The sequence below is a fragment of the Thunnus albacares genome, chromosome 22 (genome assembly GCF_914725855.1).
Source record: "Thunnus albacares chromosome 22, fThuAlb1.1, whole genome shotgun sequence".
Classification (NCBI taxonomy): Eukaryota; Metazoa; Chordata; class Actinopteri; order Scombriformes; family Scombridae; genus Thunnus; species Thunnus albacares.
Genome location: NC_058127.1, coordinates 526945 through 546944, shown reverse-complemented (window position 1 = coordinate 546944; position 20000 = coordinate 526945). Strand labels below are relative to the sequence as shown.

General features: G+C 44.5%; 2 protein-coding genes across 2 annotated transcripts in view; both read right to left on the bottom strand.

The window, feature by feature from the left end:
• Positions 1-9270, bottom strand: part of zgc:153012 (uncharacterized protein LOC777626 homolog) — a 16321-nt gene extending 7051 nt beyond the window's left edge. Inside the window, exons 1-2 of the mRNA XM_044340827.1 lie at positions 8710-9270; positions 1349-2029 (exon numbers count right to left, since the gene is read on the bottom strand). Coding sequence (XP_044196762.1) covers positions 1349-2029 — 681 coding nt within the window. The 5' untranslated portion in view covers positions 8710-9270. The remainder of the gene's footprint in view (positions 1-1348; positions 2030-8709) is intronic.
• A 1127-nt stretch (positions 9271-10397) lies between these two features.
• mogat3a (monoacylglycerol O-acyltransferase 3a) overlaps positions 10398-20000 on the bottom strand; it is a 15799-nt gene continuing 6196 nt past the window's right edge. Inside the window, exons 4-9 of the mRNA XM_044340828.1 lie at positions 19331-19474; positions 17282-17412; positions 12583-12626; positions 12311-12401; positions 10992-11100; positions 10398-10906 (exon numbers count right to left, since the gene is read on the bottom strand). Coding sequence (XP_044196763.1) covers positions 10752-10906; positions 10992-11100; positions 12311-12401; positions 12583-12626; positions 17282-17412; positions 19331-19474 — 674 coding nt within the window. The 3' untranslated portion in view covers positions 10398-10751. The remainder of the gene's footprint in view (positions 10907-10991; positions 11101-12310; positions 12402-12582; positions 12627-17281; positions 17413-19330; positions 19475-20000) is intronic.

The window sequence follows — 20000 nt, the reverse complement described above, 5'->3', positions numbered from 1 at the left end:
CTTCTGTTCTTCTGACCAATAGAAACTCTTACAACTTAACGACTTCTGTTCTTCTGACCAATAGAAACTCTTACAACTTAACGACTTCTGTTCTTCTGACCAATAGAAACTCTTACAGCTGAAGGACTTCTGTTCTTTTGACCAATAGAAACTCTTAAAGATGAATGACTTCTGTTCTTCTGACCAATAGAAACTCTTACAACTTAACGACTTCTGTTCTTCTGACCAATAGAAACTCTTACAGCTGAAGGACTTCTGTTCTTTTGACCAATAGAAGCTCTTAAAGCTAAACGACTTCTGTTCTTCTGACCAATAGAAACTCTTACAGCTGAACGACTTCTGTTCTTCTGACCAATAGAAACTCTTACAGCTGAAGGACTTCTGTTCTTTTGACCAATAGAAGCTCTTAAAGCTAAACGACTTCTGTTCTTCTGACCAATAGAAACTCTTAAAGATGAATGACCTCTGTTCTTCTGACCAATAGAAACTCTTAAAGCTAAACGACTTCTGTTCTTCTGACCAATAGAAACTCTTACAGCTGAACGACTTCTGTTCTTCTGACCAATAGAAACTCTTACAGCTGAACGACTTCTGTTCTTCTGACCAATAGAAACTCTTACAGCTGAAGGACTTCTGTTCTTCTGACCAATAGAAACTCTTACAGCTGAACGACTTCTGTTCTTCTGACCAATAGAAACTCTTACAGCTGAAGGACTTCTGTTCTTTTGACCAATAGAAGCTCTTAAAGCTAAACGACTTCTGTTCTTTTGACCGATAGAAACTCTTAAAGATGAAGGACTTCTGTTCTTCTGACCAATAGAAACTCTTAAAGCTAAAGGACTTCTGTTCTTCTGACCAATAGAAACTCTTAAAGATGAATGACCTCTGTTCTCTGACCAATAGAAACTCTTAAAGATGAATGACTTCTGTTCTTCTGACCAATAGAAACTCTTAAAGATGAATGACTTCTGTTCTTTTGACCAATAGAAACTCTTAAAGCTGAACGACTTCTGTTCTTCTGACCAATAGAAACTCTTAAAGATGAATGACTTCTGTTCTTCTGACCAATAGAAACTCTTAAAGCTAAACGACTTCTGTTCTTCTGACCAATAGAAACTCTTACAGCTGAAGGACTTCTGTTCTTCTGACCAATAGAAGCTCTTAAAGCTAAACGACTTCTGTTCTTCTGACCAATAGAAACTCTTAAAGATGAATGACTTCTGTTCTTTTGACCAATACAAACTCTTAAAGCTAAACGACTTCTGTTCTTCTGACCAATAGAAACTCTTGAAGATGAAGGACCTCTGTTCTTCTGACCAATAGAAACTAAATGTTTGTGTGCACGTACCCGCCCCGCAGCATCAACGTCCAATCGTAGAGGAGGAGGGATGTTTCGCGTACGGGGCGAAGGAGGTGGAGGGGTGGAGTCTAAACCCTTCCCTCCCATTGGCTCTTTGTGGTCCAGGAGCCGGATGTTGATTGGCTGTTGGTGTGTCGGGGACGGCGGCCCGCTGTGCAGTACGAGCCCCGCCCCCTCCCTGCCTCTGACTGACTGAGTCAGCAGGTGGGTGGTGTCTTGGGAATAGACTCCACCTCTGTCTTTGTCCCGGCCAATCATCTCCAGGGACTCCAGCGAGTGGGCATGTCTCATGCTGTCCATCACCCGCCGGAACCCCGCCCCTTGCTGTCGCTCCGTTACGTCCGTGCACGTCCATCGCCCGCGGCGATACGGTTCGCCCCACCCCCCGCTGCCAGCCCCACCCACCGCCAGCCGCACCACCCTGAACCTGGAGGTAGACCCCGCCCCCTGCCCTGAGGCATCCTGGGAGATGTATTTCCTCTTCAGGGTGGGCGTGGTGGGCTGGGAGGAGCTGCCCTGAGGGCTGCAGGAGGCCGCTGCTGATTGGAGGACGCTCAGGAACACGCTGGGAGCCGACTGGCCGGCTGGAGTTTGATTGTTGAAGTCTGAGGTCACACTGGTGATCTGGAAGCCACTCCTCTTTTTACCACCGCTGCCGCCGCCGCTCATCTTCACACACACACACACACACACACACACACACACAGTGACTCCCTCTGACTGATATATTATTATATATGACATCATTAGATTATTAATAGTGAAGCATCAGTGATAGAGCAGCATGTTACTGTTGTAGCTGCTGGAGGTGGAGCTAGTTTACACTACTTTATATACAGTTAGCTAGTTTAGTCCAGTGGTTCCCAACCTAGGGGTCGGGGCCCCTCCAAAGGGTCAGCAGATAAATCTGAGGGGTGGTGAGATGATTAATGGGAGAGGAAAGAAGAAAAAACAAAGTTCTGATACACAAATCTGTTTTCAGTTTTTGGACTTTTTCTCTAATCTTTGATTTTTGCTGAAATATTGGATCATTTGAACATTTATTGAAATGAAAGCATGTGAGAAGTTTAGAGGGAAAAATCACTATTTGGTGGAGCTGTTAACAACTCATAGACATGTGAAATGTGACCCCGACTACACACTGCTTTTTGTAAGACGTCAAAAGACAAAAAGGTTGGAAACCACTGGTTTCATCTTTAACAATGTGTTGTATTTTAAAAGCTTGTTATATTATCCATTGTGTCAAATCTTCATCTGAAAAGTAACTAAAGCTGTCAAATAAATGTAGTGGAGTAGAAAGTACAATATTTCCCTCTGAAATGTAGAAAGTAGCATCACATGGAAATACTCAAGTAAAGTACAAGTACCTCAAAACTGTACTGAAGTACAGTACTTGAGTAAATGTACTTAGTTACTTTCCACCACCATTTGTAAACCAGGTTTTAATGTCATTAGATCAGAATACTTCGCTGATGTATCTTCATACATGTGAGCTTTGATGGCATTTTTTTCTATAGAAGTCTGGTGAAATTAAACAGTGAACAGTGTAGGAACAAGAATGTTATTGCAGGTAAACTCAGGAAATCATCACAAAATACCTCAGCTGACCTCACCTGACATCACTTGACATCACCTGACCTCACCTGACATCACCTGACCTCACCTGACATCACTTGACATCACTTGACATCACCTGACATCACCTGACCTCACCTGACATCACTTGACATCACTTGACATCACCTGACCTCACCTGACATCACTTGACATCACCTGACATCACCTGACCTCACCTGACATCACTTGACATCACTTGACATCACCTGACATCACCTGACCTCACCTGACCTCACCTGACATCACTTGACATCACCTGACATCACCTGACCTCACCTGACATCACTTGACATCACCTGACATCACCTGACCTCACCTGACATCACCTGACATCACCTGACCTCACCTGACATCACCTGACCTCACCTGACATCACCTGACATCACCTGACATCACCTGACCTCACCTGACCTCACCTGACATCACCTGACCTCACCTGACATCACCTGACCTCACCTGACCTCACCTGACATCACTTGACATCACTTGACATCACCTGACATCACCTGACCTCACCTGACCTCACCTGACATCACCTGACCTCACCTGACATCACCTGACCTCACCTGACATCACCTGACATCACCTGACCTCACCTGACCTCACCTGACATCACCTGACCTCACCTGACATCACCTGACCTCACCTGACATCACCTGACATCACCTGACCTCACCTGACCTCATCTGACATCACCTGACATCACTTGACATCACCTGACCTCACCTGACCTCACCTGACCTCATCTGACATCACCTGACATCACCTGACATCACCTGACATCACCTGACCCCTAAGGTAAGGGACACTTACTGGTTCAGCTGCTGTTTGTCCACAAACAAGAGGCAAGTCCTCACAGTGTATGTAAACAAAGACAGTAGACACACACACACACAACCTGTCTCACCACACACACACACACACACACACAACCTGTCTCACCACACACACACACACACACACACACACACACAGCCTGTCTCACCACACACACACACACACACACAGCCTGTCTCACCACACACACACACACACACACACAACCTGTCTCACCACACACACACACACACACACACAGCCTGTCTCACCACACACACACACACACACACAGCCTGTCTCACCACACACACACACACACACACACAACCTGTCTCACCACACACACACACACACACACACACACAACCTGTCTCACCACACACACACACACACACACACACACACACACACACACACACAGCCTGTCTCACCACACACACACACACACACACAACCTGTCTCACCACACACACACACACACACACACACACACACACACACACAACCTGTCTCACCACACACGCACACACACACACACACACACACACACACACACAGCCTGTCTAACCACACAAACTCACACACAGCCTGTCTCACCACACAAACTCACACACAGCCTGTCTCACCACACACACACACACACAAACACACACAGCCTGTCTCACCACACAATCACACACAGCCTGTCTCACCACACACACACACACAGCCTGTCTCACCACACACTCACACACAGCCTGTCTCACCACACACACACACACACACACACACAGCCTGTCTCACCACACACACACAGCCTGTCTCACCACACACACACACACACACACACACACAACCTGTCTCACCACACACACACACACACACACACAACCTGTCTCACCACACACACACACACACACACACACACACACACAGCCTGTCTCACCACACACACACACACACACACAGCCTGTCTCACCACACACACACACACACACACACAACCTGTCTCACCACACACACACACACACACACACACACAACCTGTCTCACCACACACACACACACACACACACACACACACACACACACACACACAGCCTGTCTCACCACACACACACACACACACACAACCTGTCTCACCACACACACACACACACACACACACACACACACACACAACCTGTCTCACCACACACGCACACACACACACACACACACACACACACACACAGCCTGTCTAACCACACAAACTCACACACAGCCTGTCTCACCACACAAACTCACACACAGCCTGTCTCACCACACACACACACACACAAACACACACAGCCTGTCTCACCACACAATCACACACAGCCTGTCTCACCACACACACACACACAGCCTGTCTCACCACACACTCACACACAGCCTGTCTCACCACACACACACACACACACACACACAGCCTGTCTCACCACACACACACAGCCTGTCTCACCACACACACACACACACACACACACAGCCTGTCTCACCACACACACACACACACACACACACACACACACACACACACACACAGTCTGTCTCACCACACACACACACACACACACACACACACACACACACACACACACACATACACACAGTCTGTCTCACACACACACACAGCCTGTCTATCTCTCTGTCTCTCTCTGCTGTTGTCGTGCTCAGTGTCTCTCGCCCCTCGGCTTTCGTCTGAAACTCACTTTCTTCTTCTGTGTTTTCTGTTTCCTCTGACTCAGTCTGTTCTGCTGCCGGTTGCTTCAGCCTGTTGCACAACCTGGATTAACATGAGTGTGTGTTTGTGTGAGTCAGTGTGTGTGTGAGTCAGTGTGTGTGTGAGTCAGTGTGTGTGTGAGTCAGTGTGTGTGCGTGAGTGTGTGCGTGAGTGTGTGCGTGTGTCAGTACAGGTTCTGCAGGATTACTGTTGAACTGTTGAAACCATAATCAGAGTCAGTCTGTACTTTTACTGCCCGACATTACTGATGCTCGACTTTGACTTGTTTCTATTCTCAGTGTTTCTACTCTCACTGTTTCTACTCAGTGTTTCTACTGTCAGTGTTTCTACTCAGTGTTTCTATTCTCAGTGTTTCTACTCTCAGTGTTTCTACTCAGTGTTTCTATTCTCAGTGTTTCTACTCTCAGTGTTTCTACTCTCAGTGTTTCTATTCTCAGTGTTTCTACTCTCAGTGTTTCTACTCAGTGTTTCTATTCTCAGTGTTTCTACTCTCAGTGTTTCTATTCTCAGTGTTTCTACTCTCAGTGTTTCTACTCTCAGTGTTTCTATTCTCAGTGTTTCTACTCTCAGTGTTTCTATTCTCAGTGTTTCTACTCTCAGTGTTTCTATTCTCAGTGTTTCTACTCTCAGTGTTTCTACTCTCAGTGTTTCTACTCAGTGTTTCTACTCTCAGTGTTTCTATTCTCAGTGTTTCTACTCAGTATTTCTATTCTCAGTGTTTCTACTCTCAGTGTTTCTATTCTCAGTGTTTCTACTCTCAGTGTTTCTATTCTCAGTGTTTCTACTCTCAGTGTTTCTACTCTCAGTGTTTCTACTCAGTGTTTCTACTCTCAGTGTTTCTACTCAGTGTTTCTACTCAGTGTTTCTACTCAGTGTTTCTACTCTCAGTGTTTCTACTCAGTCTTTCTATTCTCAGTGTTTCTACTCAGTGTTTCTATTCTCAGTGTTTCTACTCTCAGTGTTTCTATTCTCAGTGTTTCTACTCCCAGTGTTTCTACTCTCAGTATTTCTATTCTCAGTGTTTCTACTCTCAGTGTTTCTACTCTCAGTATTTCTATTCTCAGTGTTTCTACTCTCTGTTTCTACTCTCAGTGTTTCTATTCTCAGTGTTTCTACTCTCTGTTTCTACTCTCAGTGTTTCTATTCTCAGTGTTTCTACTCTCAGTGTTTCTATTCTCAGTGTTTCTACTCTCAGTGTTTCTACTCTCAGTGTTTCTACTCAGTGTTTCTACTCTCAGTGTTTCTACTCAGTGTTTCTACTCAGTGTTTCTACTCAGTGTTTCTACTCTCAGTGTTTCTACTCAGTCTTTCTATTCTCAGTGTTTCTACTCAGTGTTTCTATTCTCAGTGTTTCTACTCTCAGTGTTTCTATTCTCAGTGTTTCTACTCCCAGTGTTTCTACTCTCAGTATTTCTATTCTCAGTGTTTCTACTCTCAGTGTTTCTACTCTCAGTATTTCTATTCTCAGTGTTTCTACTCTCTGTTTCTACTCTCAGTGTTTCTACTCAGTGTTTCTATTCTCAGTGTTTCTACTTGTGTTTCCTCGGACAGTGTTTCCCTGTTGAGCTGGTTTAAACCTGAAACCTGTGGACCAGCAGCAGATCTGTTCTGCAGAGAAACACAACTTTACACCAGCCGATCACAGACCTGAGCAGGACTGTAGAAACCACACAGTTGAAGGCAACTGACTCAACTAACTCAACTAGCTCAACTAACTCAACAAACTCAACTAGCTCAACTAACTCAACAGACTCAACAAACTCAACTAACTCAACTAGCTCAACTAACTCAACTAGCTCAACTAACTCAACAAACTCAACTAACTCAACAGACTCAACAAACTCTACTAACTCAACTAACTCAACTAACACAACACTAACTCAAGTGACTCAACAGACTCAACAAACTTAACTGACTCAACAGACTCAACTAACTCAACAAACTCAACTAGCTCAACAAACTCAATTTACTCAACAAACTCAACTAACACAACAAACTCTACTAACTCAACGAACTCAACTAGTTCAACTAGCTCAACTAACTCAACAAACTCAACTAGCTTAACTAGCTCAACAAACTCAAACTCAACTAGCTCAACTAACGCAACAAACTCAACAAACTCAAACTCAGCTAGCTCAACAAACTCAACTAATTCAACTAACTCAACAAACTCAACTAACACAACAGACTCAACAAACTTAACTGACTCAACTAACTCAACTAACTCAACAAACTCAACAAACTCAACTAGCTCAACAGACTCAACTAACACAACAGACTCAACAAACTTAACTGACTCAACTAACTCAACTAGCTCAACAAACTCAACTAATTCAACTAACTCAACAAACTCAACTAACACAACAGACTCAACAAACTTAACTGACTCAACTAACTCAACAAACTCAACTAGCTCAACTAACGCAACTAACTCAACACTAACTAACTCAACTGACTTAACTAGCTCAACAAACTCAACTAACTCAACTAGCTCTACTGACTCAACTAGCTCAACTCGCTCTACTGACTCAACTAGCTCAACTAGCTCTACTGACTCAACTAGCTCAACTCGCTCTACTGACTCAACTAGCTCAACTCGCTCAACTGACTCAACTAACTCAACTGACTCAATTCACTCTGTCAAGTCGTCAGTTTGATGAACTTAAATAAGTACTGATGTGTTTGTGCTGTCAGATTAGAATCATTTCAACTGAGATGCTAAATTATCCAGTTAAAAGCTAAAAAACATTCATATATTTTTCTTTTTCTTCCTTTCAGCCATCTCGACCCCTGATTACAACATGAAACCAGAGGACGGTAAGTAACTTAAAGCATGTAGATATATATTAATAATAATAATAATAATAATAATAACAACAATATTAATAATAATAAGAAGAAGAAGAAGAAGAAGAAGAAAAAAAATAGTCATAATAGTGTTGTGTGTTATATTAAGTGAATGTTTGTCTAAACTTCTTCCTTTGATCTGCTTTTATTAATATTTAATCAATAAACATAAACTGAACAACAAGCAGAGAAACATGTTTGTTTGTGATGTTTGGTGATCAGCTGATCAGCATGTTTGTTTTGTATTGATCATAAACAAACACAACACAGCTTTACTCATAAATCATGACCTCTGACGTCACTTTAGTAAACAAACACTCACGTTCACAACAGCGCGCGCTCCCACCGCTCCAGTGACGTCACCGCCGAGCCATCTGACACAACTGATCCATTATATGTAGCAACACACCCAGCTCTGTGCGCATGCGCGTCCCTGCCCGTCAGCAGCCGCAGGCAGCGGGAGCGCGCGCAGACTTTAAGAAAAGTTTCTCCGACTTCTTCTTCGGTTGTCTGCTTTTAATTGTTACTCCTGTCAGTTCAAACATCCAGAGTTTCTTCTTCTTCTTCTTCAGACTGCTTCCTCCTCACACTCTTCTTCTCCTTCTTCTTTAAACAGACTGTCAGAGCTCTTCTTCTTCTTCTTTAAACAAATGTCAGCGCTCTCTCCTCCTCTTCCTCTCCATCATCCTCTCAGCACGCAGCGCACGCGGCTCCGCACAGCAGCCAATCAGCAGCCAGTAAACATCCTCACCATGTCCGGGTCTCAGTCTGATCCGGATCACCCATCAGTCCGAGCGACGCGTGAACGAGCCCATGGAACGAGCCCGCACCGAGCAAAGCGCGTGCGTCCGTGCGTGCCCTAATGGGACGCGCCTGCGCAGTGAGGACGGACTCACTCACATTTGTTTATATTTAGTCAACATGCTGTTGATATAAAAGTTTTGTCAATAAAGTTTTTTATAAACTGACTGACTGACGTATCTACATTGAACTAACATGAATATTATATTAAATATAAATATTACTGTTTTTATATATACAGTATATGTTGTCTCTATATAAACATATATGCAGTATATGTTTATATTACTGTTTCTATATGAATATATATACAGTATATGTTGTTTCTATATAGAAATATATACAATAAATATTACTGTTTCTATATAAATATATACAGTGTGTTAGTTTCCATATAAACATATATATACAGCATATATTACTGTTTCTATATAAATAAATATATAGTATATGTTACTGTTTCTATATATAAATATATACAGTACATGTTGCTGTTTCTATATAAATATATATACAGTACATGTTGCTGTTTCTATATAAATATATATACAGTACATGTTGCTGTTTCTATATAAATATATATACAGTATATGTTACTGTTTCTATATAAATATATATACAGTGTGTTAGTTTCCATATAAACATATGTATGTTTATATATATGTATATATATATATATATATATATATATATATATATACAGCATATATTACTGGTTCTATATAAATATAGAAACAGTATATGTTGCTCTTTCTATATAAACATATAAGGCATATGTTACTGTTCCTATATAAATATATATACAGTATATGTTAGTAAATGTTAGTTCTAGGTACATCTTTACCTGCTTTAAAGACTTATTGATGATGATTGTGACTGAACAGCAACAAACATAATGACCTTCAGAACACCAGAAACAAATTCCTCACAGTGAGAACTTTGATTTAAAGCAGAACTTCATGTTTGTATTTTTAATACTTATTGACGAATTTGCAGCGTCTCAACATATGAAACTGTAAACTGAGGATGAAACACTGAACTGTTCAGCTGTCAATCAATCTGATGTTAATCAATAATGTTTCAGGTTAAATACACTCTGATCAGCTGGCTGATGAAGGAAAATATCTGATTAGTTATTGATTCCAATGAACTGCATCTTCTCATATGGATTAATTTAATAAGACAGTGAAGTCACGTGACCTGCCAGTCATCTGTTACATCATCATCATCATCATGATGTAATGTCACTTTATTACACAGAAAAAGAACACAAACACTTGTCTTTACAAGCAGAGACAAAGGTCAGACAGTCATCTGCAGGTAATCTGCAGGTCATCTGAAGGTCATATGTAGGTCATTTGAAGGTCATCTGCAGGTCATCTGCAGGTCATATGTAGGTCATCTGAAGGTCATCAGCAGGTCATATGTAGGTCCTGTGTAGGTCATTTGCAGGTCATCTGCAGGTCATTTGCAGGTCATATGCAGGTTATCTGTAGGTCATCTGCAGGTCGTCTGAAAGTCATATGTAGGTCATCTGAAGGTCATCTGTAGGTCATCCGTAGGTCATATGAATGTGAGGTGCTGGTGCTCCTGCAGGCCGTAGGTGTGTTTGTGCTGCTCGAACAGCTCGTTCAGGTGCTGCAGGTAAACTTGATGCAGAGACTCAATGTCCTCATTGCTGGGACTCGGAGTCTGGACGACCGGGATCGGCTTCCCCACTGAGGACGGAGAGAGACAGATGTCTGCTTAGCCTCAGTGTTGGACTAACATTAGATAAACCGTTAGATTAGTGATGAGTTGTACCTATGGTGTTTATGGGCTTCCTGTACGGCAACAGTCCAAAGCTATACTGGAAAACTCCTCTGGCGTGGAACAGAGGAATCGCTACTCCCATGACGCTCTGCAGCCGGTTCTGTTTCCACAGAGCAACATGCTGACATCATACAATGCTAATGCAACTGATCATCATCATGCTAACAGTTCTCATTAACATAAAGAGGAACCATTAGCCACAAGCTAACAGGCTAACATGTAATCTGACAGACAGCAGTAGAGCTGCATATAAACAAACTGATGACCAACAACAACAAAACGTTCAATACTCTGAGGGAAAGGTGGTTGCTAGGGAATAGTTACATGGGTTTTAGTTGTTACATTATGGTTATTAGGGAATAGTTACATGGGTTTTAGTTGTTACATTATGGTTATTAGGGAATAGTTACATGGGTTTTAGTTGTTACATTATTGTTATTAGGGAATAGTTACATGGGTTTTGTGGTGTTTAAGATGTTACGTGGAGGTTACTAGGCAGTTGCTAGGCAGTTGCTAGGCGGTTGCTAGGTGGTTGCTGGGGCAAAGTTATGTGGTGTGTAAGATGTTACGTGGAGGTTACTTGGCAGTTGCTAGGCGGTTGCTTGGTGGTTGCTAGGGAATAGTTACATGGGTTTTAGATGTAACATGATGGTTGCTAGGGAATAGTAACGTGGGTTTTAGTTGTTACATTATGGTTACTAGGGAATAGTTACATGGGTTTTGTGGTGTTTAAGATGTTACGTGGAGGTTACTAGGCAGTTGCTAGGCGGTTGCTAGGTGGTTGCTGGGGCAAAGTTATGTGGTGTTTAAGATGTTACGTGGAGGTTCCTTGGCAGTTGCTAGGCGGTTGCTTGGTGGTTGCTAGGGAATAGTTACATGGGTTTTAGATGTTACATGATGGTTGCTAGGGAATAGTAACGTAGGTTTTAGTTGTTACATTATGGTTACTAGGGAATAGTTACATGGGTTTTGTGGTGTTTAAGATGTTACGTGGAGGTTACTAGGCAGTTGCTAGGCAGTTGCTAGGCGGTTGCTTGGCGGTTGCTAGGTGGTTGCTGGGGCAAAGTTATGTGGTGTTTAAGATGTTACGTGGAGGTTACTTGGCAGTTGCTAGGCGGTTGCTAGGTGGTTGCTAGGGAATAGTAACATGGGTTTAAGGTGTTACACAGTGGTTGCTAGAGCAAAGTTATGTGAGGTTTAAGATGTTACATGGAGGTTGCTAGGCGGTGGCTGGGCAGTTGCTAGTTGGCAACTAGCAACTGCCTAGGGAACAGTAACACATTAAATGTAACTGAGGTGTGGACTCTGACCTGCAGCCTCCTCAGAGGAGAACCGGTCGGGTTCTCCATCTGATCAAACAGCTCATTCTCTCCGAAAGAAAAGACCGGAACCAGCTGAGCTCTGCACACACACACACACACACACGCACGCACACACACACACACACACACACACGCACACACACACACACACACACACACACACACACACACGCAGGGATCAGTGTTTATAGCTCCACCCACAGTCCAGCCCCTCACAAAGCTCCACCCACAGTCCCGCCCCTCACATAAGCTCCACCCACCCGTGTTTGAGCGCCAGTTTGATGAAGCCCTTCCTGTTTCGCACCTGAAAAACAAACAAACTGTTAATGAAACTTATTTGTTCAGTTTTTGTCCACATGAAAAAGACATTAAATATCTAAATATCTATTAAATTATATATATTATATGACATTCAGATTTCTCCTCAGACTTTTATTCTTTAAACTGGAGATTAAAACAGGAAACGTTTTATTTCACTTTGCATTTTGCTGAACTGATCAACATTAACACGTCAGCTCTCATTTGCTGCGTTCATCACAGGTCGGATCACTTTTAAAAGTTCAAACTATTCACTATTTCAGTGTTTTGTAAATATATATTTCTATTTCCTGCCCTGCAGTCCCATCATGGCCCCCTATGGGATCATGAACCAGATGTTGGGAACCCTGCTGACCATGGATGATGTCATCAGCTTCTTCTTTGTCCAAACAGCATCGCGTTGATTCAAACGTTTCAGCTTTACGTCTTTGTCAGGAGCCAAACAGGAAATACTGGGCTGAAAACCACAAACTACATTTTCTGACATCACACATGACTTCCTGTAGGGTGATGACATCATCTGTCACCTGTTTGATGCTCATATTGTGGCGCCAAAACAATCAACCAGCCAAGAGAACATAGTTCTCATTCATTACTCATAGTGAAGTGATTTTCAGTCTTATTGCTGTTCCCGCCTGTTTGCTGCCCCATCAGACCGGGTCCAGATCACTTGTCAGATCTGGACCTGGTTACCAAGGAGACTCTAGAGACTCTTTAAAGTACAGTTCCAGATCTGTGAAACATTTCAGATTTCACCGACTGTCTGCTAGATGTTCACAGCACCGTCCAGGTCTCTCTATTTGTTGGTAATGACGGAGTACAACAAAACAAAGGTAGAAACGTTTATTTTTACCTTTTGAAATAGAATCACAAAATATCTTTATCCAGTAAAATATCACTTCTCTAATTTTTCTTTTAATTACTGGACCTGGTCTAATGTGATCTGGAAAAAACTGCCCCCTTTCTTTACAGGTTTCACAAACAGAAGAAAGGTTTCACAAATCTGAAGCTGTTTAAAAATGAACAAAACTCAGTGATGCCCTGTGATGTCATCTTAGATTAGTGGTGGCAAACAGGTGGCAAACAGGCGGGAAACAGGCGGCAAACAGGTGGGAAACAGGTGGCAAACAGGCGGCAAACAGGCGGGAAACAGGCGGCAAACAGGCGGCAAACAGGTGGCAAACAGGCAGCAAACAGGAGGCAAACAGGCAGCAAACAGGCAGCAAACAGGAGGCAAACAGGCGGGAAACAGGCGGGAAACAGGTGGCAAACAGGTGGCAAACAGGCAGCAAACAGGTGGCAAACAGGCAGCAAACAGGAGGCAAACAGGCAGCAAACAGGCAGCAAACAGGTGGCAAACAGGCAGCAAACAGGAGGCAAACAGGCAGCAAACAGGCAGCAAACAGGCAGGAAACAGGCGGGAAACAGGAGGCAAACAGGCGGGAAACAGGCAGCAAACAGGTGGCAAACAGGCGGGAAACAGGCAGCAAACAGGCGGGAAACAGGCGGGAAACAGGCAGCAAACAGGTGGCAAACAGGCGGGAAACAGGCAGCAAACAGGCGGGAAACAGGCAGCAAACAGGCGGGAAACAGGCAGCAAACAGGTGGCAAACAGGCGGGAAACAGGCAGCAAACAGGCGGGAAACAGGCAGCAAACAGGCGGGAAACAGGCAGCAAACAGGCGGGAAACAGGCGGGAAACAGGCAGCAAACAGGTGGCAAACAGGCGGGAAACAGGCAGCAAACAGGCGGGAAACAGGCGGGAAACAGGAGGCAAACAGGCAGCAAACAGGAGGCAAACAGGCAGCAAACAGGCAGCAAACAGGTGGCAAACAGGCAGCAAACAGGCAGCAAACAGGCAGCAAACAGGTGGCAAACAGGCAGCAAACAGGCAGCAAACAGGAGGCAAACAGGCAGCAAACAGGCAGCAAACAGGTGGCAAACAGGCAGCAAACAGGCAGCAAACAGGAGGCAAACAGGCAGCAAACAGGCAGCAAACAGGTGGCAAACAGGCAGGAAACAGGCGGGAAACAGGCAGCAAACAGGAGGCAAACAGGCAGCAAACAGGCAGCAAACAGGCAGGAAACAGGCGGGAAACAGGAGGCAAACAGGCGGGAAACAGGCAGCAAACAGGTGGCAAACAGGTGGCAAACAGGAGGCAAACAGGCGGGAAACAGGCAGCAAACAGGCAGGAAACAGGCGGGAAACAGGAGGCAAACAGGCGGGAAACAGGCAACAAACAGGCGGGAAACAGGCAGCAAACAGGCAGGAAACAGGCAACAAACAGGCGGGAAACAGGCAGCAAACAGGCAGCAAACAGGCAGCAAACAGGCAGGAAACAGGAGGCAAACAGGCGGGAAACAGGCAGGAAACAGGCGGGAAACAGGAGGCAAACAGGAGGCAAACAGGCAGCAAACAGGCAGCAAACAGGCAGCAAACAGGAAGCAAACAGGCGGGAAACAGGCAGCAAACAGGAGGCAAACAGGCAGCAAACAGGCAGCAAACAGGCGGGAAACAGGCGGGAAACAGGAGGCAAACAGGCAGCAAACAGGCAGCAAACAGGCAGGAAACAGGCGGGAAACAGGAGGCAAACAGGAGGGAAACAGGCAGCAAACAGGCAGCAAACAGGCAGCAAACAGGCGGGAAACAGGCAGCAAACAGGAGGCAAACAGGCAGCAAACAGGCAGCAAACAGGCAGCAAACAGGCGGGAAACAGGAGGCAAACAGGAGGCAAACAGGCAGCAAACAGGAGGCAAACAGGCAGCAAACAGGAGGCAAACAGGCAGGAAACAGGCGGGAAACAGGAGGCAAACAGGCGGGAAACAGGCAGCAAACAGGTGGCAAACAGGTGGCAAACAGGCGGGAAACAGGCAGCAAACAGGCAGCAAACAGGCAGGAAACAGGCGGGAAACAGGAGGCAAACAGGCGGGAAACAGGCAGCAAACAGGTGGCAAACAGGTGGCAAACAGGCGGGAAACAGGCAGCAAACAGGCAGCAAACAGGCGGCAAACAGGGAAACAGGCGGCAAACAGGTGGCAAACAGGCGGGAACAGCAACAAGACTGAAAATCACTTCACTGAGTAATGATAAGAAGAAGAAAATGCTTCAGTCAAAATTCAGGACTGTAAATCAAATAAAGAGCTTTTATTCTGTGATCATTTCATCTTCCTCCTGTTTATGTTTTCAGTTCATGAATTATTGTAATTATATTATATTATAATCTGAAAGTGACTGAACGTCACCTACAGGCGTTCTGACACTAACTCATTATTATGAGAAAGTTTCTCATTATTAAGACTTGCAGGATGTTTTTTTTCATCACATTGGCAGAAATGAGCTTCCTGAAGAGACGACAACGTCTGAGAGATTCAAAAAGAGGAAAATGTTGAAATGAATCTGTGACTTTCATCAGAGCTCAGAAAGTGTCGACGTTTTAATGTTTGAGTTTGAGCAGCGAGCTGGTTGCACTGAAGATGTCGTAAGAAGTTAGGAAACGTTCAGACTCAACGTCAGAGTTCTGCTGAGCAGGAAGTTTCCTCACTGCAGACTGTTGCACCACGTCTCCTAAGAAACAGTCAGAAGTTTCACACAACAACACGTCTACAACGCCACATCAACCTGGATCCCTCAGTCCCTGATGCCCCTCGGTCCCTGCTGTCCCCGAGTCCCTCAGTCCCTCAGTCCCTGGTGTCCCTGATGTCCCTGATGTCCCTGCTGTCCCTGAATCCCTCAGTCTCTGCTGTCCCTGAATCCCTCAGTCCCTGGTGTCCCCTCAGTCCCCCCTGTTCCTGATGTCTCTGATGTCCCACAGTCCCTGGTGTTCCTGCTGTCCCTGAGTCCCTGATGTCCCTAATGTCCCTGATGTCCCTGATGTCCCTCAGTCCCTGATGTCCCTAATGTCCCTGATGTCCCTGCTGTCCCTGATGTCCCTCAGTCCCTGATGTCCATCGCAATAATCAACGCAGGTTTAAGAAGTCTCTGAATATTTGTGAGATCTGCAGTTTTACTAAATTATTGAAACATCTGAATCAGCAGCTGTTTGTGGTTTGGACCAATCGTGGCGTTTGGTGTGGCGGCAACTGACGACAAATCTCACCTGCCAACAAACACGATGCCATAGACGAGTAAAACTGTTCCCAAATGTTCCCAAATGAGGTTTGATTCAGTGAGTCAGGAGACATAATCTGCCTCAAACATCCAACTAGATTTATTTTAATAACATTATTGATGATTTTATTTGCTGCTGATGTTGAGCTGAAAGTTTATTTAATAAAGGTTATAAATGGAACTCAAGTACAGTATTTTCTGTTTTACAGAACGTTGAGTCCTCATGGTTCTCATGTTCAGCTGAAATATGGTTGTTTCTGTGATCTGCAGGAAGTCGTTACATACGACTATTCACTGGTACCAGTTTAAATAAATCACATTATTTTACTTTGCTTGGAATTTTTCCCAGTTCCTGTAATTTTACTGCTAAAAGAGACATAAAACATCACAAACTGTCTGAGAAAAGCTGCTGCAGAATCAAACTGTTTTGGCTGCAATAATCACAAAAAAACTCAGTGAAATCCTGCAGAAACTGAACTGAGTCCAGATCAGATCAGATCAGATCAGGATCAGGATCAGGATCAGGATCGGGTACCTGTAGTTTTAAAGCTCCAGGTCGAGCGTCCAGAGCCTCTGGAGCTCCGCCCACTGCGACGACAGCAACGTTTCCTCCTTCAGGACGACTGACCAGGTACGAAAGACTGGACTTACAGCTGGACACCAGACCTGACAGACAGACAGACAGACAGGTGACAGACAGACAGACAGACAGGTGACAGACAGACAGACAGGTGACAGACAGACAGACAGACAGGTGAGAAAAAGACAGACAGGTGACAGACAGACAGGTGATCATGGTTCATAAAGATCTTCCTCATGTGGTGTTGTGATGATGATGATGCTGGGTTGAGATCAGGTGACTGTGAAGGTCGTAACATGTGATTCATCCTGGAAGAGACGACTCCCATCAGGACAGACATGTTTCATGTATTGTATTGATTAGCAGTGACTCTTCCCTCTAAGGGGACAAGTGGACCTAAACCATGCCAGCCTAACAGAGCCCCCAGACCCCCTCACTGTAGGGGTCCAGCATCCAGACCTGGACCAGACCCCTTTACTGTAGGGGTCCAGCATGCACACCTGGGCCAGGTTTTCCTTTAATGTGTAACCAGTCTGTATATTTCGCTACATTTAAAGAATTCATAAGATCACTGCGTCGGCAGAATTACTGAATATATATCAATCAATCAATCAATCAATCAATCTATATATCACTGATTAAATCAGGTTAAACAGCAGCATGTATTCATCATGACAGCCGAGGGTCTGGAGCGTTTTCTCTGGTGCTTTTTGCTGTGTTTTGTTTTGTTTTGTTTTGTTTCTGTTTCCTGTCCTGACAGCGGAGCCTGCAGCCAGACTGTCCTGCAGTTCCTCAGTTTGACCACCAGGTGTCACATGTTTCCTTCACAGGTGAACAGACGCTCTGCCAGAGTCACGTTTAACCTGCATGTCAAAGATCTGACAGAGTGCAGAGGTCACACTCTGAGGAGAAAACAAGACAACAAACACATGAGAGAGCTGTGATCTGTTTTCATTTCACATCTTCTTGTTTCATCACAAACTCACTCAGCAGTTCAACTATCACTCTGGGATCAATACTAAAGCTGATCAATAGCTGAAACCCATATGTCCCTGCAGCTGCTCAGTCAGCCAATCAGAGAGCAGCATTCTGCCTCCTCCTGCTCTGACCTGTAACACTGTTTACTCAGAGCGGATTGAGAAAGTCGGACACACAGACTGACATTACGCAAACGTTCTGGTAAAGTTCCATGTCGGTCTCCAGTCTGAACAAACATCAGCGTGACCAGTTGAAACATTTCTGATTGTAAACACACGACTGTGACCTGAGTCACGTTAACATCAAGAATAAACACCATAGTTATACTGTAATATATATAGTTATTACAGTTATTACTCATCATCTCTGACATCACATCAGCTGAAAATGTTTACGTTGTTGAGGAGATTCAGACCTCACTGTTGCTATGGCAACAACACCAACAGTCCTGTTTTCATTCATGAGTGATAGTTTGAATATCAGAAAATCACTTAACATAAAAGATTTTAATCACTGACCATCAAGACTGAAAGATTCTTTCCAATGAATTTCTGTTAGAACTTCTACCAGTGACCTGCTTCATATTCATATTTATGCCATGGTAGTGTAGCGATCAGCGGGATTCATGGCCGCCGCTTCCTCCAGCGAGGAGACAAAGGCTACGCAAGCAGACAGAAAAGCAACGCTCTCAACAGTCTGTGTAAGAAAGACAACGATGCTGTCAAACGCGTGGACACACACACGTCTGATGTTTGCATCACGCTTATAGAACCACAGGTTGATAATCAGAGTCACCAGGTGATGTGTCTTAAAGAGTAAACCAGGTCAGCTGACCCGCTGGGGGTCGGTCCCCGTACGTATGGGACATGGAAACAGTAGATTGACAGCGAGAAGAGGAGCGCTTGTTTATTCTGTGGGTGCATCCTGCTCACACACCAACTGATGTTATTCTCTCCCAGGTCACTGTTAGAGAAGTATACAGGTAGACAGACAGGTAGACAGACAGGTAGACAGACAGGTGTGTACCTCCACACATGATGTAATCTCTGAACAGCGGCACTCTGAACCAGAACGGCAACATCAGCAGGTGAGACTTCAGTCCTGGAAACAGCCGAGAAAAACCCGTCGCCTCCGTACAGAAGTTACCAAACGCACCAGCTACCAGCACACCTGAGAGACAGACAGGTAGAGAGACAGACAGGTAGAGACAGGTAGAGACAGACAGGTAGAGAGACAGACAGGTAGAGACAGGTAGAGAGACAGACAGGTAGAGACAGACAGGTAGAGAGACAGACAGGTAGAGACAGGTAGAGACAGGTAGAGACAGACAGGTAGAGACAGGTAGAGAGACAGACAGGTAGAGAGACAGACAGGTAGAGACAGACAGGTAGAGACAGGTAGAGAGACAGACAGGTAGAGACAGGTAGAGACAGACAGGTAGAGACAGGTAGAGAGACAGACAGGTAGAGACAGACAGGTAGAGAGACAGACAGGTAGAGACAGACAGGTAGAGAGACAGACAGGTAGAGAGACAGACAGGTAGAGACAGACAGGTAGAGACAGACAGGTAGAGACAGACAGGTAGAGACAGGTAGAGACAGACAGGTAGAGACAGACAGGTAGAGACAGACAGGTAGAGAGACAGACAGGTAGATAGACAGACAGGTAGAGAGACAGACAGATAGAAAGACAGACA